Genomic DNA, 22,153 nt, shown 5'->3' on the forward strand with positions numbered 1-22,153 from the left:
CATTCATACAGGATATGCTATAAATGCCGCCAGGGTTATGTAGGTCCCCAGGGCGATAGAGGGGCCTACTGAGACTCTTTCTAATCTCCTTCCCTACTTTTTCCTCAATACTACACAACCCCCCCCCTTTACATGCTACTTTTACTCCTTTTACAATACCCCCTTTTGCCCCATTTATATGCTATATTCTCCCCTTTACATGCCGCCCTTTGCCCCTTTACATGTCATGTTTGCCGCTTTACACGCTAATTTTCAATACCGTCTTTATATTACACCTTTTGCCCCATTATATGCCACCTTCCTACCTTTTACATGCCACCTTTTTCCTCCTTTACTTCATTTACATGCCACATTTTGTCCATATTCATGCCATCTGTTGCCCCCTTTACATGCCATGTTTGCCACTTTATATGCCACCTTTTGTTCCCTTTTATATACAGTGTAATTCTAAAACAAAACAGCTACATACTCCCCTCCTTTGTCACTCTACGATATCCGCAGTTGGCGCTGCTGCAATCCCTGGTCTCAGTGAGGCGGGAGATGGTCTGCAGCGATCATGTGCATCACATGATCACATAACCTAGAAGTTAGCATGGATAGCGGTACCACCTGCAGCTGTTGTGGAGTGACAGGGAAGGTGAGTATATAGTATTTTTGTTTTTATTAACCAGACTAAATAAAATTAGCATCAAGGAGGTCCTGACTGCTGTGCTGACCCAGGAGCCTGGGCCCCTTTCCCTCTTGGACCCCTGTGCAGTGTGGACCCCCCATGACAGGATTATCACCCAGCACTTTGAGTAATTGATATAAGACAAGGACCTACCTCTTATTAATGTCATGTTCTTTAAGGCTATTGAGTGCTCCCAATCTTTAAGACGCAGATCTTCGGTCACGTTATTGATCAGAGCCATCTCGTGCTTTAGCTGCTGTTCCATCACTATATGAAGAAGCCTCATTTGTCTGGTGTCTTCCGAGACATTGGTTATAAGACCTTGAAGTTCTTGTATCCTTGAATGATGGATTCCTATGTCGTAGGAAAAAGTCCCATTGATGGCATTTAAGCTGACCATCAAGTCACTTATCTGCTCATTAACTCCTTCGACTTTACTTGTCAGTGTCTTCAACATGGTCTCATGGTGACTCCATATGTAGTGACTGTTGTTAACTTCCGTTGATAGTTTGTAGATGTCTAAATTGTGCGAGTCACTGACTTGGTTTAGGCTAACGCCAAGACTTGAGACCATGGTGTCTGTCTTGGAGGCCATGTCTTGGACCCCATTGAGGTTCTGCTCAAGTCTCTGCAAGGATTCTGTCAACTGAAACAATGAGTCCGTATGGTTCTGGAAGAGGTCCTGCAGCTTCCAGATATGGTCCATGAAATCACCCCTAAAAGTGAGATGCGTGAGCTTAAACTGAAGATCCCGGTAGCTCTCGTTGAGACGATTGACATTGCTTGTTAGAACTTTTAGATCTTCCGGGGCACTTTGAGGTCTTGATACTAAAGTGAAACAAAAACAAAGAGTAATGAGGTAAACCTTACAAAGGAGCTCTCAAATAAACCCAAAAACAAATTACAACCCCAATACCCAAAAAGATGGATTGCTGTGTTGAATGTAAAGAAAAAAAGAATCCATTTCATTAAAAAAAAAAATTACTTGTTTAGAAATTGATGGCCTCAACACATCACACAAAAGTTGTTACAGGGGTAACAAAAGGATGGAAAATCAACTGGTACTAATGAACAACAGCTGGAGGGTCAATTTTATTTTAAGCCACATGACTGTGTATAAAATTAGCATGTTAAAGAGGCAGAGTCTCTTAGAAGCAAAGATGGTCAGAGGTCACCAATCTGTGAAAAACTGCATGTAAAAATTGTCAAACAATTCCAGAAAAAATATTCCTCAACGTATTGTGAAGACTTTGAATATCCCACCATCTACAGTAAATAACAGCATCAAAATATTCAGAGAATCTTGAGAAATTCATGTGCACAAGGGACAAGGCTATTGGTCAATATTGGATGCTCGAGATCTACAGGTCCTCAGGCGGCACTGCGAGTATCAACACAGCCATGAGTCTGTAATACAAATTACTGCATGCGCTTAGAAATAGTTCCAGAAGTCATTGTCTGAGGACACAGTTCATAGTGCAATCCATAAATACAAGTGAAAGCTGCATCATGCAAGGAAGAAGCTATACACTACACAATCCATAAATGCTGGCGTCTTCTCTGGGCCAAAGCTCTTATAAAATGGACTGTGGTAAAATAGAAAACTGTTCTGGGGTCAGACGAATCAAAATTTGAAATTGTTTTTGTAAAGCATGGACGCCGAAGAGCAGAGGGACTATGCAGCTTATCAGTGCACAGATCAGAAGCCTGCATCTCTGATAATATTGCATTGGTGCCTATGGCATGGGCAGCTTACACATCCTGAAAGGCACTATCAATGCGGAGCAGTATATAGAGGTTTTAGAACAATATATGCCCCATCCAGACAACGTTTCTTCTAGGGAAGGCCTTTCATATTTCAGCTAGACAACGCTATACCACATACTGCATCCATCACAACAGCATGGCTTCCCAGAAGATTCCGGGGGTGAACCGGCCGCCTGCAGTCCAGACCTTCCGCCAATACAAAACATTTGGCGCATTATGAAACGAAAAATCCGGCAAAGAGACCAGGGACTGCGGAGCAGCCAGAATCCTACATCAGACAAGAATGGGACAACATTCCTCTCCTGAAACTCCAATTGTTCTACTCCCTTCCCAGACCTGTACAGACCATTGTATAAACAAGAGGGGACACTACACAATGGTAGACACGGCCCCGCCAAACTTTTGTGAGATGTGTTGCTGCCATCAATTTCTAATATTTTTTAAATGAAATGGAAAAATGTCCCCCTCCCCCTTGATGTGTTCTGATTTCTACTCTGAATGAAGTATGGTTAGATGACATTTCCAGATCATTGCATTCTTTATGTATTTACATTTATTTACATTTTACACAGCGACCCAACTTTTTTGGAATTCTGGTTGCCAAAAGCCCCTTTCATTTACACTATGATTGGCACAGACCTATTCTACTAGTTATAAACAGTTGGACGGCTGTCACTGACAGTCACTCTCTTCGTAATTATTCAGCCTGTAACAGTCCCTTAATTCTCACATAGGAATCAGGTTGTCCTCACCAGACCAGCTCATATTAGTTTTGTTACATGGCAAGGTCATGTGAAAAGTATGTATATTCTAGCTGTCATTCACAACATGTATATACACCCACAAAAAGTATGCGCTCCTCTAAAAAAGTATGTGCCCCCATCCAGAAAATTATGTGCCATCGAAAATCCATGTCCACCCGAAACATATGTGCCTCTACAGAAAGGGTTGTATTATACATAAAAAGCAAGGTGCATTGACAACGACTCAAAAAGTACGTGTCCATCAGAAGGTATGCTTCTCCCAAAAAAAAGGTGTATTGCTAACAACTCACATCTTAAAAAGTATATGCTCCCTGAGGAGTATGTGCCCCACCTCAAAAGGTACATGTGTTCCCCTCTCTGAAAAGTACAGTATGCGCTCCCTATGTGCCACTTGAAAAGTGTGTCCCCCTAAAGTCCCATTATATATAAAAGGCAAAGCATACTGGCAAGAACCTTTCTTAAAAAGTGCCCCCATGAAAAGTATGTTCCCCCTCCACACCCCAAAAAGTTCAGATTATACACAAAAGGCAAGGAGCACTGGCAACTACTCACTTCTTAAAAAATAAGAAAAATAGCCCCTCCCAGCCATGCCTTGCTTTGATTATGCAAAATTGCAATAAAATGCTAGCATTGATTCTAATAAAATCTTTACAAAATATATTGTATTAAAATAAATATTTCATCGTTAATGACTCATTTGTAAATAATTGTATATATTGATGCTAAAAAACAATACAAAAAATAAAAAATAACCTTGAAAAGAAACATTAAACCCTTAAAAAATGTAAAAACACAAAAAAAACCTATAAAAACCATGGTGTAGCGCCCAGAGTCCACGGCTCTCATCCCAGGAGGGTCATCACCCTGCAGACACTTTAGCATTCTGTGAAAATGAAAGAAATGACCAGAAGCAGTGTTTTTAGAGCCTGCAGTGTTTTTTAGAGCCTGCAGTAATTTTTTCCTGCACAACAGACTTTATTGCCAGTCCTGTAACAATCATAGGAGGACAGGGTCACCAGACAAGCTGAGGCGACCTCCTGCATGTGGTCTTCCCCTTCATGGGTATGGAACTCAATTATTTTCCCAATCAGTAGCCCATCATGGGGCCGAACATCCAAGGTTACTGATTCTACTTTGTTGTGAAGCCAAAAGGATTTAAGGTTATTTAAGTTGAGACAGAAAAACGCTGAAGGAATAAAGAAATGCCCCAAATTCCTGAAGACTATTATCTGACCTGATACAAAGCAGGAGGCACATGTCCGCCAGCCTGGCTGGCCTCCAGATGTCATTAACGTATGTCTTCTGTGAAATATACTCATTGCCAATAACAATCCCTCCTCTAGTTGTCCTCTGTGTGATTGTAGCCCCATTTACACACGATTGTCCTTTAAATTAACAACTTTTTTGCAAACAAATGCTGAGTCTTTATACTTATAGATAATCCTTTTGAAATCCTCTCCATTCCCCTCATTAGCTAGACTAAACACTGTATATGTTATTTACTCAGGCGGGCGGGTGTTTATGCAAGGAATCTTCTGGCCAGGAGGTTTTCAATTAGTGTGAAGTAAAGACATTGTCTTCTAGGGCATCAGTAAGCAAGTAGTCATTATGTTTAGCATGGCAAACAATCACCCCTCCCCTCCAGTCCTAAAGGTGCATTTACACTGCAAAGATGATCGCTCAAAAGACGCTTTTGAGCGACCGTTTTGCATAAACTACTACTTGGTACTAATGTCTATTAGTACCAATTATTAGCGCGTGAGCCACTGTGAGCTATAGTTAGAGAACAGACCACCCGCTGTTACATGATTACATTCTCTTTATTCTGCTACTGTGCTGACAGTTGAGACAATGTAATCAGGTGTTATCAGTTATCCATGGGCAGAGCACAGCGTGCGGTCCTGCTTATCAGCTGTTCTGCCAAAGGATGGTTTTCAAGCAGAACTGAAAACCGTTGTTTGGCAGAAAACTGAAAGGTGAGCACATTTACACCCAATGATTATCATTCAAAAGATGGCTTTTGAGCGAATTTTTGAGCAATAATCGTTATGTTTAAATGGGCCTTTATCTAGCTGGGATACAAGATGTGATACGGGTGAGCATAGAGGCTCTAGTACCCTATTTGGCAACCTTTAGCTTGGATACAAGACATGATATTGTTGGGCATGGAGGCACCAGTACCCTGTTGGTCCACCTCTAACTTGGATACAAGATCTGATACGGGTGGCATGGAGGCTCTAGTACCCTGTTGGTCTGCCTCTAACTTGTATAAAAGATATGATATGGGCAGGCATAAAGGCTATAGTACCCTGTTGTACTGCCTCTAGCTTAGATACAAGATGTGATCAGGGGGCATGGAGGATCTAGAGCCCTTTTGTTCCATCTCTAGCTTGGATACAACATGTAATACAGGTGGGCATGAAGACTCTAGTACCCTGTTGTACCGCCTCTAGCTTGGATTCAAGATGTGATACTGATGGGCATGGAGGCTCTAGTACCCTGTTGTACCGCCTCTAGCTTGGATACAAGATGTAATACGGGGGGCATGGAGGCTCTAGTACCCTGTTGTACCTTCTTTAGCTTTGATACAGCAGGCATGGAGGCTCTAGTACCCTGTTGTACCACCTCTAGCTTGGATACAAGATGTTATACGGGCAGGCATGGAGGCTCTGGTACCCTGATGTACTGCCTCTAGCTTGGATACAAGACGTGATACCGGCAGATATGGAGGTTCTGTGTGGTATCATATGTCTCCAGATTTGCTGTAACTGAACTTTTAGATCATGTAAGCTCGTAGGCTGTGGAAGGTGGCATCCCAGATGGTTATGCAGCTGCCATGGAGCCTATACAGGAAGGAGGTCATAAGATTAGTTTGTTTACATCTTCTGCCCTCATGGGTGAAGCGAACATGCTTTGGGCTCCTTCTCTCTACTGGCACCACAACAAACAAGGGATAGAAAAACTAGCCCAAGCTTTATATATACATTCACTCTTAAAACGATGGAAGGTGGACTTCGTAAAACATTACCATAAGGGGAAAAAGGCAGTAAGCAGCTCACCCGACTAAACAGATGCACGGATACATGGAATATTAGATAAATCCCTAGGAAAACAGGAGGAATCCGGCATCCGTAAAAACACAGCCTTTATCATGAATGAGTAATATCCGAATAGTAAACAATGCTAGTTATGCTACAAGTATGATGGTCTGAACGTACCACACAGTCCATTACTTTATCATTGTGGGATTTCTATTGTTCATAATAAAGTCCGTGTTTTTGTGAATACTCGATTCCTCCTGTTTTCTTATGGATGTACCTAAAATTACCATAAAGGGCTCCCCATTTTGACTTTGGCAAGGGTCCGTCTTCATCTACGGACTTCTGCTTAAACATAACATTTTGTTAAATAATGGATATACATGAAGTTGCATAGTTACAGCTACCATGAGGCCCATACAGAAAGGAGGCCCTAAGAGTCGCTTGGCCCCATCTTCTCTCCTCATGGACTGTGGTAACATACTTTGGGCTCCTCCTCTTTATATGCACCATAAAAAACAAGCAAACAAGGTGGAGAAGAAATGGCCCAAACGTTATACCACAATTCTCTCCTATAAGGGGTGGAAGATCAATTTTATGAACCATAGCCAAAAAGAGAGGCCCAATTCAACTTTTACTATGGGTCCTTTTTCATATGAGCAAAACATTCTGTCAAATAATGTGTCTACATGAAGTCACGGGCATTAGCTTTTACATCGTGGTATATCAGCTTCAAGCTATGGCTCTGATATGTACCATACCTGCAATAACTATAGGGCCCATACAAAGGGGAGGCCCTAAATTCAATTTGACCACATCTCTTTTCCTCATGGGTGGTTTAATATTTGAAGCTCCTCCCCTCCACAAATCTCTCGACATAACCAAGCAAATTAGAGTACAACCAACTAACCAAAGGTTCATGCAACCAAGCTTTCCAACTAGATATGATAGGGAGAATTTATTAACCAGTACCAGAGGGATAGGGCTCATTTTTACTTTTGTTATGGAGTCTTTTCATTTCTGTACATCTCTCTGAACATCTCAGTAAATAATATATGGACATAAAGTCACAGTGTGTAGCATGGTCCAGGAGGTTCAAGTTATGGCACTGGCATATACCATAAAGGCAGCCCTGCACTTGCCATGAAGCTCTGAAGGAAGGATTTTAGCTCTGCTTGACCACATCACTGTTCCTCATGGGCGGTACTAATATACTTTTGGTTATTCCCCTACACACGCACCTCAACATATGAATAAGGAAGGGAAATCCTAATGAACACTAATCAATCTTCTCTTCTACAAGATATGGAGGAGGAGTCTGTATACTAGAACCAGAAGGCAGGGCCATACTGACTTTTGCTGTAGGCAAGTTCTATTTGCTTAATAACAAGTGTGGCTGTAGTCACACTGCTCATTTGGATACTGTGTGCAGTTCAGCTGTAGTTATCTTGTTTGTTCTGCTTTTTTGGCATGAGAACGTGTTTCTTTAATACCCATTAACTCATGAGGCCGGGATAATGGGATTTGTTTTGGACAGTCTGTTGGCTAAACAGCATAAGGACATGTCAACGAGGAAGTGTGGCCAAAGAAAAGTCATTAAAATCTACAAGTGGATTTGGAAATTAAGGAAAGCTGGAAACAAACTCATCGTATGGCAGCGTCAAGAAGAACATCTTAGCTCTCTGAAAAGGCCATTAACTTGAATGTCTTAATCACTATCTTGTGCTGCGGCAGAGAGAGCGATCAGTTATAAGACTCTCCTGTCAGAATGAACCGATGATAATCAGCATTGGTACATTTCCGGTTATTATCAGTCACCTGCTGCACATTAAACCCCACTTTAAACCCCCAAATCCCAGTTTTTATATGTAATAATTTACTGCTTTCAGTCACTAAATTGAAATATTAACTGTTTTCAGGGGCTAAAAACCTGCATTCCTGCTCAGACATGCGGGAGGGGGGGGGGGGTTAAAACACTGTAATAGTATAGACAATCCTTCCTGAGATAAATACAACAGTATGTCAGTTCCCACTGCTGCCCTGGACTCCCAACTGCTCTCATCTACACAGAGACAATGTAAAAAAAAACACCTCAGCACTGTGAGCAGAATAAGGTTTGACTTCAGTTTCCAAACATTAAGCAAAAATGTTTCCGTTCACTGACAGCAAGTTGAGATCTTGTCAGTGGTGAGGGATTTAAACTTTTTGACGTCATGTTCAGTTTGGGGTCTATATAAAATAGGACCATGGGCAATGTAGGAGCTTCTGATTGTTATTTTGAATTATTTTTCTCAGAATTTCAAAACTCCTGGCGGTCTAGGGTAGTAAAATGTTAATTTCATATGCCCTGGTAGTCTAGGGTAGTGAAAATATTACTTGTGCACTCCCTGGTAATTTAGGATAGTCAAAATGTTGCATTAATGTTGCATTCCCTGGTAATGAAAATGCTAATGTGACACTCCCTGGTGGCCCTGAGTAAAGACTATGTAAATTTTAAGGGAAAGAAAATGTTAATATCACCTTCCCTGGTGGTCTAAGGTAGTGAGACTTGCACTATTGCACTCTTTCATGGTTTAGGGTAGTCAAAATGTTAATTCGACATTCCCTGGTAGTCCAGTAGTGAAAATTTTTTATTTTGCATTCCCTAGTGGTCTAGCATAATGAAAATGTTAATGTGACACTCCCTTGTAATTTAGAGCAGTGTTTATTTTATACTCCCTGGTGGTCTAGGGTAGTGAAAATGTTAATGTTACACTCCATGCAGATGTATGCTGATGAAAATACTAATATGAAACCCCTTGGTGATTTAGGGTAGTGAATTTTTTTTTATAGTCCCTGGTTGTCTAGAGCAGTAAAAATGTAAATTTTTTCATTGCTTGGGAGATTATGGTAGAGAAAATGTTAGTTTTACTTTCCGTGGCGGCCAAGAGTAGATCATTTGTGAATTTAACACTCCCTGGTGGTCTAGGGCAGTTAAAATGTTGGTTTTACACTCCCTGATGGTTTAGGTTGGTGAACATTTTAATGATACATTCCCTGGTGGTTTTTACAGTAGTTAAAATGTTAATTTTACATTCCCTGGTGGTCTAGGCTAATAAAAATGTTAATGTGACACATGCTTGGTGATTTATATTTGTATTTTATATTCCCTGGTGGACTAGAATAGTGAATATGTTAATGTGGCAGTCCGTGGTGGTCTAGGATAGTGAAAATTGTAATGTGACCCTCCATTGTGGTCTAGAGTAGTACAATGTTACCTTTACATTTCTCAATGGTTTAGGGCAGTGGAAATATTAATTTTACATTTCCTGGTGGGCTAGTGTATAGAATATGTTAGTTTTACACTCTGTGGTAGTCTAGGGTATGTCATATTTACATTCCCTGCTGATCTGGGGTAGTGAAGATGCTAATTTTACACTGATGGGTAGTCTAGGATAATGCAAACATTAATTTTGTATCTCCTGGTGGTCTAGAGTAGAGAAAATGTTAATGTTACACTCCCTGCTCAAAAGTAAATACATTTTGCTTCTGGGGGTTTCATTCTGGGGGCCCCCTACTTGTTTGGGGCTCTTTGCAATTGCCGGTGTTCATCAGGTAATAGCTGCCACTTCTACTGGTAGTCGTCAGTCAGCAGGAACACGACTTCTATACGCAGTTCCATCAAACCCATACATAGAAACAAGAGGAGCCATATCCAGCCAAGAGCCTTTAATGCAGCCAGGCGCAGCGCCAGCAGCGCATAAAACACAAACGTGTTATGTGATTTACTGAGATTACCTTAACCCCTGCAGCAAGTCAACGGGAAACTGACTAAAGACATACAGATGTAGCAGAGCTGAGACTGAGGTGCGTGTGTCAGGTGTAGAAAAGATGATTATTGCTTATAGCAGAACTATGTTTGTCACGTGTGGAGGGGTTGAGTTTGCCAGATTGTAAGCCGGCCAAGTTTGTCAGATGAAGTAGAGAGGAGTATGTAGATGGAGCAGAGCTGAGTTTGGCAGATGTAGCAGAGACGAGTAGGCAGATGGAGCAGAGCTGAGTTTGGCAGATGTAGCAGAGACGAGTAGGCAGATGGAGCACAGCTGAGTTTGGCAGATGTAGCAGAGAGGAGTATGTAGATGGAGCAGAGATGAGTTTGGCAGATGTAGCAGAGAGGAGTATGTAGGTGGAGCAGAGCTGAGTTTGACAGATGTAGCAGAGAGGAGTGTGTAGGCGGAGCAGAGCTGAGTTTGGCAGATGAAGAATGGTTACTTTTCTCAGATACAGAAGGCAGAGTTTGTGAGATGGGGCAGAGCTGAGGTTGTAGAGGTAGTGAACCTGAGTTCGTCAGATGGAGCAGAGCTGACGAAATAGTAAAGGTTTAAAAGATATGTGTAAAACATTAACATTTCTCATATGTAGCAGAGCTGTGTAGCTCTTCAGTGCCAAGTTTGCCATATGTAGTATTTACTATTTTTTAGTAGAAAGTTGATTTTGTCAGATGTCTTGGAGCTAAATTAGGCAAATGTAGAATGATCGAAGGTGTCTGATGTAGCAGAGCTTAGTTTGTCCGATTTGGAAAGGTTGTATTTGACCTTATATTGAAATGTGGGGTTGTTAGATGTAGCAGAGCTAAGCTGACAAGGTGCAGCAGCGAGGAACTTGCCATATATAGCAGAAATGAGTTTTCCAGATGTAGTGGGACCCGAGCTTGTCAGATGGATCAGTGCTGAGCATGTCAAATGTAGCAGAGCTTCACTTGTGAGATGTCGTAGAGCTGTTAGTCAGATGCAGGTGTAGTTTTTCAAATGTAGCAGAGCTAAACATGTAACTTTAGCTCACTTCATTAATGTTATCAGAAGTGAGTTTGCCACGTCTAACAAAGTTCTGCCTCTTAAAAGCAATTAGAGGGAAGTGGAGACGAGTTTGTCAGATAAAGCAAGATGGAGCGTGTTATTAGGCAGAGCTCATGGAAGCAGCATCTATAGTTTACATAGGACTGCAGGGAAGCCTACATCATTAGTTAACAGAGGGGCGTCATGATATAGAAGCAGTTAAATAGTTGGGCTCTGCTACATCTTTGGCTGCTCACTTTTGGCAACCAGAAGAGGCGTCATCTCTGTGAGACGTTAGAGGAATGTGATGGGTCAGTGGAGACATTTCTAGGAGCAAAGTCCATGATGGGATCGCAGCGAGTATTTGCTATGGCGCAGGTGTATTACGATGGGCATTTCGTACAAAGGTCTTAATCTGCAGCCCGGCCGTCAGAAGATGCGGCTAACGCACTCGGAGGTGCGCTTCTTCATACATCATGGTGATTTTGGGTTGTCCCTGTACACAAAACATAAATATATGCCAGCTACAAAATGCTGTAGACTTCAGCAATAATTTTTTCTGGTATGAATCTTAGTAAATGTAATGGATAGCCACACCCCTTCTCCTAAGCCCCGCCCACTTTGTCATGAAAAAAAAGGCAAGGCTGGCATCAAAAGCAAAAAAATCACAGATTTTCAAACTGTATACAGAAGCTCCATGCAAAAACTTGCGACTAGAGAGCTAGAGAGTCAAAGACGTGATGGTGTGGGGTTGCTGCACGGTTGGAGGTTCACAAAAGGAGGCCCTATAACTGCTGAAGTCACAAAGAAGACACTATTACTATTGGGGCACCAAGGGGGGGGGGTGACTATTACTATTGGGGACACTACTGGGGACACTATAACTATTGGGGCCACTACAGGTGCATGCTTACTATTGAGGCCACTACTGGGGCAATATTAATATTGGGGTCACTAAAGAGGTCACAACAACTATTGGAGCCACTACTGCGGGCACCATTACTATCAGGGCACTAAGGGAGGGGGGGTCACTATTACTACTGGGGACACTACTAGGGACACTTTTACTATTGGGGCGACTACAGGTGCTTGCTTACCACTGGGGCATTATTAATATTAGGGTCACTAAAGAGGTCACATTCACTATTGGAGCCACCACTGGGAGCACCATTACAGTTGTGGCCACTAGGGGTGTAATATTACTATTGGGGCCACTGCTGGGGTCAATATTACTATTGGAGTTGCTAAGGTGCTCACTACCACTTTTGGGGCCACTACAGGGGACTCTATTAGAGATGAGCGAACGTACTCGTCAGAGCTTGATGCTTGTTCGAGTATTAGGGTGCTCAAGATGCTCGTTACTCGAGACGAGCACCACGCGGTACACGTCTCGATTAAACGAGCACTGACCATTGAATTCAATGGAGCCGGCAATACAGCCGACTCCATTGAAAGCAATGTGCTGCCGGCGTACGCGGGATGAATTGTCGGGAACAGCTTAAATATATAAGCCCTTCCCTACAATTCATCTAGAAATGTGTAAAAATAAAAAATATATATACTCACCTGGTCCCGGCAGAACGATGTTAGCCCATTGAATTCAATGGAGCCGGCAATACAGCCGACTCCATTGAAAGCAATGTGCTGCCAGCGATCGCGAGATGAATTGTCGGGAAGGGGTTAAATATATAAGCCCTTCCCTGCAATTCATCCAGAAATGTGTAAAAATAAAAAATATATATATACTTACCTGGTCCCGGCAGACGGAGTTCAGCTGCGGCCTACTGGCAGTTCTCCTGAACTGCTCTAAACAGCTGTGAGTAGTATTCAGCAGCCGGGGATTTAAAATCCCCGCCTGCTGAATGAGATGCCTCTGATTGGTCACAGCCTGACCAATCAGAGGCATCCCTCACTCACACCCATTCATGAATTCATGAATGGGTGAGTGAGGGCTGCCTGAGCTGTCCCTGCGCTGAGCCAATCAGAGGCAGCCCTCACTCACCCATTCATGAATTCATGAATGGGTGTGAGTGAGGGATGCCTCTGATTGGTCAGGCTGTGACCAATCAAAGGCATCTCATTCAGCAGGCGGGGATTTTAAATCCCCGGCTGCTGAATACTACTCACAGCTCGGCAGCCCATTGCTTTCAATGGAGTCGGCTGTATTGCCGGCTCCATTGAATTCAATGGGCTAACATCGTTCTGCCGGGACCAGGTAAGTATATATATATTTTTTATTTTTACACATTTCTGGATGAATTGTAGGGAAGGGCTTATATATTTAAGCCCTTCCCGACAATTCATCCCGCGTACGCCGGCAACCCATTGCTTTCAATAGAGCCGGCTGTATTGCCGGCTCCATTGAATTCAATGGGCTAACATCGTTCTTCTCTGCCACAGCTGTTACAGCTGTGGAAGAGGAGAACGATCTTTACGCTGACAGTGCGGGGGGGGGGGGGCACTCTTGCCGCTATTGTGGCTTAATAGTGGGACCTGTGAACTTGAGATGCAGCCCAAAATGTAGCTCCTCGCCTGCCCTATTCGTTTCTGTGTCGTTTCCATCACTTTCTTGTGTTTTGCAGATTTTCACAAATGAAAACCTTAGCGAGCATCGGCGATATACAAAAATGCTCGAGTCACCCATTGACTTCAATGGGGTTCGTTACTCGAAACGAACTCTCGAGCATCACTGAAAGTTCGACTCGAGTAACGAGCACCCGAGCATTTTGGTGCTCGCTCATCTCTAGACTCTTTTAGTATTAGGTCCACAATCACTAGTATGAAACCATTAGAATAATGAAAGTAAAATCATCCATTGTGATAAGCCACACCTCTAACCCCCCCCCCACACACACACACACACACACACACACTTCCCGCTTTTACAATGCTTGATACTTTTTGTGACATAGGTGGCAACCCTAGATGTGATCTGGGTACGAAAAAATATTGCAGTTGTCTTTGAGTAAAGTTCATTTGATATGCAACAGCATGGTGTCAGAAGCAATCCTTTCCATCATCCAGCATGCTCCCCCATCATCCATGCAACTGGCTATTTCATCAAAAACATGAGTTGGGGAAGTGGAGGGCGGCACATATGGACATCTGTGAGTTATGGGAGAAGAGTCTGACTGGCGCTGCTGCTCCAGTCCACCAGGTGTGTTGTAAGAGGGGTGAGCAGTGCCTCTGCCCCCCTCTAACTATAGTGGATCTGAGCATTTCCACTAAACCCTACCCCTGCTGTAATCCCTGGCCTGAGCTTTAATATTACAGAGGCCAGTGATTGGCTGCAGCTGTCATGTGCCATCAAGTACATGATTGGCTGTCAGGACTGAGGCTAGAGGAGATCAGTGGGATTTGGGGGGATAGAAAGTAGAGCAGGGAGACAGCGGAGAAGGTGAGGTGGCTGAATCACCTAATGGGGGAGGGGGGTTACTATTACCACTTGGGCCACTAATGAGGGTCACTATTAGGGATGAGGGAGCGTACTCGGAAAAGCACTACTCGCTCAAGTAATTTGCTTTATCCGAGTATCGCTGTGCTCGGGTCTGAAGATTCGGGTGCCGGCACGGAGCGGGGAGCTGCAGGGGAGAGCGGGGAGGAACGGAGGGGAGATCTTTCTCTCCCTCTCTCCCGCCCGCTCTGCCCTGCTCCCCGCTGCGACTCACCTGTCAGCCGCAGCGGCACCCGAATCTTCAGGGACGAGCACAGCGATACTCGGATAAAGCAAATTACTCGAGCGAGTAGTGCTTTTCCGAGTACACTCGCTCATCTCTAGTCTCTATTACTACAGGGGACACTTTTACTATTGGTGTTATTAACAGGGGCACTATTACTATTGGGGCCATTAACAGGGGCACTATTACTATTGGGGCCATTAACAGGGGCACTATTACTATTGGGGCCACTAAGGGGGTCACTATGACTACTAGGGCTGCAAACAGGAGCACTATTACTACTGGGGCTGCTAAGATGGGGTCACTATCACTACTGGGGGCACTGTTATTATTAGGGCCAGATATCAGGGGCACTATTACTACTAGGGCCGCTAACATCACTAAAACTACTGGGGGCCGCTAACAGGGGCACTATTATTACTGCGACTGCTAACAGGGGCACTATTATTACTTGACTGCTAACAGGGGGCACTATTAGTACTGGGGGCACTATTATTATTCAGGCCGGCTAGCAGGGGCACTATTATTACTGGGACTGCTAACAGGGGGCACTATTATTACTGGGACTGCTAACAGGGGGCACTATTAGTACTGGGGGCACTATTATTATTGAGGCCGGCTAGCAGGGGCACTATTACTATTAGGGCTGCTAAGGCCATATTTACATGGCCAGTAGTGAGTTGCACAGCGCATGGACACCCCATCACATTCCAGACATGACTGGAGACCTGCTGTATGATGCTACACCCAGTGGACGGTCCTGATGGGCTTAACAGTCTTTAGGACAATGGCGAGACGTGAGGTCATCCTCCTACCGAGATCCAATCCAAACTCCACATGAGCGACCGCCATTGTGCTGCTTTATTCATTACGCACAGATCACATTACATTGTCTGTGTGAGACGTTGTTGTGCCGTCACCAGGCTGGAAGGGTGGCGCTCTGCACCCCTGGCACGGCGGAACATGGGACCAGTGTAGGACATCATTGCTCCAGATTAAGAGAGAGGAACTATAAAGGCGAGCTTGTGGAGGTCCAGCGGCTGGCAGAAGAGACGTCGTCCTGTCTGGCATCTCTGGAATTAGGACATAATTGTGGAGGAGTCTTGGGACCTTTAAAATGAGGAGAATTAGAACAAAACCCTATAAAATGGGCAGGATCGGCCTGGTGGTGCCAAGCGAACCCATAAAGTCATTTACCAGGACGGCCAGAGACACGGGATGAGACCGCCATGTGTGGGAGGACACTGGAGCTTTTGTTTTCCGGTTGGAACATGTTCCCTCTGTTTTAGCACTTCTGAAGCCACAAATGTATCAGTGCAGGTAGAATGTGTCGGCCGCAGCTCACACTGATACATTGTAGCAAACTAACAGGGGAGAGCGCTATGCTGCTGCTGGGCCGCCCTCAGGAAGGATAGTCTAGACTGGATAGAGATGTAACAAATCCTCAGCCGAGAAAACCATTAGGTCTATACAAGTTTTCAACCTTTAAATATAAGCAAATATGTTGCTATTCACTGACAGCAAGCAGTAAATTAACATATTGAAATGTGTATTAGAAAGATGCAGAACTTTTCGTTACACAGCTCGAATTCTTCTTTAACCCCTTCCCATCCCTGGGTGTATGCCGCTACGTCCTATGGGATGGCACAGCCCCAGGAGCTAAGCCTGTGTCATCATCAGCAGTGGGAGCAGGCTATGACTGACAGCCAGCCTCCCACTGCAGCAGCAGGGATCGGTGACGACGCCGATCCCCGCTGTTAACCCCTTACATGTGGTGGCCATGTACAAGGTTCATAGTGAGAGCATCTGGCCTCTACCATGAAATCATGGAGAGCCGATGGAATGCCGTGGCCTGTGATTGCTCTAAGTGATTATATAGAAGTGCATTATCAGAGCTTTCACAGCATCAAAGGTTCAAAGTCCCCTACAGGAACACAAAAAGAAAGTGAAAAATAACTGTAGTAGAAAAAAATCTTTTTGTGCCCTTTTCCCCTTTATGTTTATTTATTTTTAATTAAATAGCTACATTTGGTATAGTCGCATCCATAACAACCCATACAATAAATGGTGGATCGGAGGGTGGGCAGAGAAGAACAACGGTAGGTAATTGACCTCTTGCCCCTCTTGTCACTTGAAAGAATTTTCTCCCGAAATCTGAGGTTGCTTTGAGGTAAAAGTTCTGCTGGCCGTCACCCATCAACACCCGAGATCCTTCTACCAGTATGCTCACATCAAATATGCTCCGCACCAAAATCTGAGTCACACCAAAAATCTGCATGAAGATCTGCAGCAGAAATACGCGGCTTACCACCGTGGTTTTAGAGGGGGGATCCACATCGAAAAATCTGCATTGCTTTTCGCCATGAACACACCCTAACCAACCCTGAACCAGCAGCAGGAAGTAAAGGCCAGCAACCAGAGAGCCAAGAGCAAAGCAGCAGAAACCTGAGTGCAGCTCTGGCTGTGACTAGAAACAAGATGTAGGTGACCTTTTACCTGGATCGCGGGGATCTAAATGACAATCGTTCAGTGTAAATGCTGCCACGACTCAACGACGAATGATAATTCATTTGCTTATCATCCGTCGTTCAATTCCTGCACACATAGAAACTGAATGATGATCGGCCCATTTAAACAGGCAGTCATTTGTCTATACACAACTGCCTGTTTACTGTGAATGGAGAGGAGGTGGCCAGAAGCGGTTTCCGTCTCGCTCCATTTCCATTCACTGTGCGAGCATCGCTTGTAAAAGGGCCTTAACTCAGGATGAGTACCATAAGCATCAGGTCCCAAAATAAATACAGACCCCAAACTAGACCCCAGATCCCAAAAAATACAGACCCCGATGGCAGCTAGCACCGGAGGTACTTGTAATAGTCACACCCCTAGTAGTCCTCCATGGAATCAGATATGCGCTACATAGAAGGAATTTGGTAACCAGATTGTTCCTCGCACCATCCTGAATCGCTTTAACGCGTTGTCATCAGTTTTGCTTCTATCGAGTGATTCTCATGACTCGCATTCTATTCATTTCTATAGAACAATCCCGTTTAATGCATCCCAGTGTTTGGAGGGTTGTGCTCGCTCCACTTATAGAAGGATTTACAAGACGTGGGCGGGTATTGATTTGGCGAGGAGACAATAATGATATTGGAGTATGGGGCTGTGAGGGGGGTCCATAAAATGTGAGAATGAGGATTTAAATGGATGTAAATTGGCTTTTGACTGCTATAATGAGGTGTTTGGGGTAACAGTCCTGGAAGCTTTCTGGGTCATAGTAACCTCTTCTGAACTGAAGGACGGACGGAGCAAGAACAAGAAATAATGACTTTATCCAAAAGAGGGTGCGAAATATAACATAAAAACCATTGATAACCGTTAAGCAGTGCGTCATGGTGGGATGCCAACACTGACATATATTTCCCACAGAGTACCACCATACAGCGTCTGAATACAACTGCCACTCAATGTCCAAATAATACCGCCATGCAATGCCTAACTAGTATAGGGTTAATGTATGTCTATGGGGCACCTGCAGGTCCTCTGCTAGTCATGCAATCATTATTCTCCCAGTCTTAGTAGTCAGACCACCACCGATCAGAAACTTAGGCTGCATTCAGACGAACGTATATCGGCTCGGTTTTCACGCCGAGCCGATATACGTTGTCCTCATGTGCAGGGGGGGAGGATGGAAGAGCCAGGAGCAGGAACTGAGCTCCCGCCCCCTCTCTGCCTCCTCTCCGCCCCTCTGCACTATTTGCAATGGGGAGAGGCGGAACGGGGGTGGGGCTAATTCTTGTACCTTGGCCCCGCCCCACCTCTTTTTATTGCAAATAGTGCAGAGGGGCGGAGAGGAGGCAGAGAGGGGGCGGGAGCTCAGATCCTGCTACTGGCTCTTCCATCCCCCCCCCCCCCCCCCCTGCAGAGGAGGACATCGTATATCGGCTCGGCGTGAAAACCAAGCCGATATACGCTGGTCTGAATGCACCCTTATGCTGTTGTTGAAAGGCGCTAACTTTATATTGAGGTTCAACTCTTACGGTTAAACACTGAACAATCACTGCATTAGGAACAGCCGGTGTGTGGTATCTTGTGATCAGTAATGCGGTACCACATGATGGCTGCATCACAATCTGCTCTCAGATAAGGTGCTGACTTCTCCCTTGCGTAGCAAAAGGCAACTTTTGGCAGTCATTGGTAAGTATGGTGATTGTTGGTGCCCGGATGTGAGGTGCCCGGAGGTGTGGTGCCAGTATTTCTGAAACAGTAACTCTTGTTGACTGTTCCCAAGTCACAGTATCAAGAGTGCACCAAGAATGGTTGAACCAAGGACAGCCCCCCCAATAGAAGATCACACAGCGGCTGGCCCCATGTGGTTGATCCTAGAGGAGAATGTCAAGTGGCACATCTGATATGTCAGCAACAACGTGCTACAGTAGACCAACTGACCCAGCAGTACAAGAGCCAGGAAGTTAGACTATTTCCACAATGATCATGCAACGTACCTTGCGTTGACTGGGGTTCAATAGCCGAAGACCAACAAAGGGTGCACCTGATGACCCTGCGTCGTCCCCAACACCACCTCACATGGGCCCGGGAAACATCTTGGACACATGGGAGAAGCCTGTCTGGATTGACAAGTCACGTTTCTGCTGAACCATATGGATGGCCGGGTCCGCATGTGGCATAAACAGCATGAAGCCATATCCCATGGGTTTATCGCTGGGGTTCAACAGGCTGGTCATGGTCTGGGGAATGTTTTCCTGGCATGGCTTAGGACCGTTGGTCATCATACTACAATAATTGAATGGTGAACACTGCAAGCACCTGTTAACTCACCACCTACAACCATATCTTCAGGAAGTCTTCCATGACCACAGGTCATTTTTCACCAGGACAATGCTTTGTGTCATGGAGCTCAGATCACTAAGGACTGGTTGAAAGGACACAACAATGGATTCTCCACACTGCCTTGGCCCCCAAACTCACCGGACAGTAATCCCATTGAACATGTTTAGGATCTGCTCAGCTGTGAGATCTGTTCCCACTTATCGCAACATGTGCGCCAACTGACGGAGGGGGTTTAGTTGAGCATAGAAGACTTCACCGCCTTGTGGAATCTGTACCCTGATGTCTGAAAGTCGTGATCGCTCAAAAAAAGGTGGAGCAACCCATTATTAAGTAGGTGTTCCAAATGCACCAACCGTTGAGTTGCAGTTGGCTTCAGAAGTTTACACAAAACAGTTTAAGAACATGTAGAGGACATAACAGGCAGATCGTCTCATACGTCCAAATCCGTATTCATTCCAGAAAACAATCTGCTTAAGAGCCCAGCAGTCATCCCAAGGACTATTGTGCTTGCACACAGCAGCGATGCTCGCTCAGTGGGAGCGGATCAAGTGGGAGATCGGAGGGGAGAGAGAGAGATCTCTCAGTCTCCCCCCCCCCCCGCTATCCCCCCCGCTACCCCCCCCCCCCCCGAGCACGCTCGGACCAGTAAGCAGTTACTCGAGAAGAACGATGCTCGCCCGAGCAACTGCTGTATCCGAGCGTGCTCGCTCATCTCTAATATTTATATTATTGTACTCTATACTAATATATATGATGTTTAAATAAGTTTCAACATATTCTAAAGAGTTCGTACAAGTGTATCCAGCTTGTATCATTAGCAAGGATTTAACATGTTGATTACGTAGGGGTAGGAGTAGAGATGAGCGAGCATACTCGCTAAGGACAATTAGTCAAGCGAGTATTGTCCTTAGCGAGTACCTGCCCGCTCGGAAGAAAAGGTTCAGCTGCTGGCGGGCGTGAGAGGTGAGTCGCGGCAGTGAGCAGGGGGAGCGGGGGGGAGAGAGGCAGAGAGAGATCTCTCCTCCGTTCCTCCCCGCTCCCCGCCCACCGCCGGCAGCCAAACCTTTTCTTCCGAGCGGGCAGGTACTCGCTAAGGGCAATACTCAATCAAGTAATTGCCCTTAGCGAGTATGCTCGCTCATCTCTAGGTAGGAGGTAACTTGCTCTCATGTCTTTAATTAATTTTAATTACACAAGCTTCATAAGGAAGCTATGTTCACACAAGATTATAGGTGACCAAGGTCTTTCATAGACCGAAACGCGTCCTCTTTTCTGCAAATTAAGCTGTGACACGCTTTAATAAAGGCTTAGTTGTTTCACATTACCGATGGCTAACTTTTTTGCATACATTCGATCATCAGAGTATTCTGTCTGCATGAAATGAATGCCGAATTACAAGCAAATGAATTTTCATTCGTCGTTTGATCCTTGGCCATGTTTACACTGTAAGGCCTCGGTTAGACGGGTGTTTTTTCGCACGATTTGCGCATGCGCATGCGTCCGGCGATTTTATAGAACCATTGCTTTGCAATGATATCGGACACATGAGCGCTTTTTATGCGCTCGTCCGATTAATTATAGAACAGAAATCGCAGATCGCACCTATCTGCGATCTGCGATTCCTGTTCTCTTCTGTATATGCGCTCAATAGGGCCGGCGGCAGCAGCGCCGACCCCATTGAGAACATATAGTAGACAAATCATTCTCCTCTGCCACAGCTGTAACAGATATCAATTTGCACCCTGGATGCTGCCAAAGTCTTTTTTTCATTGCTGTAACAGCTGTGGCAGAGAAGAACGATGTTTGCCCATTGAATTCAATGGAGCCGGCAATACAGCCGGCTCCATTGAAAGCAATGGGCTGCGGGCGATCTCAGGATTAATTTTCGGGAAGGGCTTAAAAATATAAGCCCTTCCATGAAAATCATCCAAAACTGTGTAAAAAGTAAAAAAAAATATATACTCACCTTCTCCCGGCAGACAGAGTTCAGCCGCAGCTGGCCGGCAGTTCTCCTGAACTGCTCTGAGTAGTATTCAGCAGCCGGGGATTTAAAATCCCCGCCTGCTGAATGAGCTGCCTCTGATTGGTCACAGCCCTCACCAACCAGAGGCAGCTCTCAGTCACACCCATTCATGAATTCATTTTAAATCCCCGGCTGCTGAATACTACTCACAGCAGTTCAGGAGAACTGCCGGCTGGCCACGGCTGAACTCCGTCTGCCGGGACAAGGTGAGTATATATTTTTTTTTACTTTTTACACATTTTTGGATGATTTTCAGGGAAGGGCTTATATTTTTAAGCCCTTCCCAAAAATTCAGCATGAGATCGCCTGCAGCCCATTGCTTTCAATGGGGCCGGCAATTCAATGCACTGGACAGCGCTGCACTGCTCCGGCCCGTTTCTAATGAAAAGCGGCTAGGAGCTGATTTTTCGGGAGATTTTTTTGGCCCCGCTCACGCGATTTGCGGATGCGCATCCGTCATGCGATCCGCAAATCGCGGCAAAAAATGCCCGTGTGACCGAGGCCTAAGAGTATCATTTCTTGTAAAAGGGCCCTTATCATCCAGCACTC

At 44.8% G+C, this 22,153-nt stretch overlaps 1 protein-coding gene across 1 annotated transcript in view; it reads right to left on the bottom strand.

The window, feature by feature from the left end:
* SCARA5 (scavenger receptor class A member 5) overlaps positions 1-22,153 on the bottom strand; it is a 290,718-nt gene that overhangs the window by 137,072 nt on the left and 131,493 nt on the right. The window contains exon 4 of the mRNA XM_066594696.1: positions 824-1,498. Within this exon, the coding sequence (XP_066450793.1) occupies positions 824-1,498 (675 nt within the window). The remainder of the gene's footprint in view (positions 1-823; positions 1,499-22,153) is intronic.

The sequence above is a fragment of the Eleutherodactylus coqui genome, chromosome 1, assembly GCF_035609145.1.
Source record: "Eleutherodactylus coqui strain aEleCoq1 chromosome 1, aEleCoq1.hap1, whole genome shotgun sequence".
Lineage (NCBI taxonomy): Eukaryota > Metazoa > Chordata > Amphibia > Anura > Eleutherodactylidae > Eleutherodactylus > Eleutherodactylus coqui.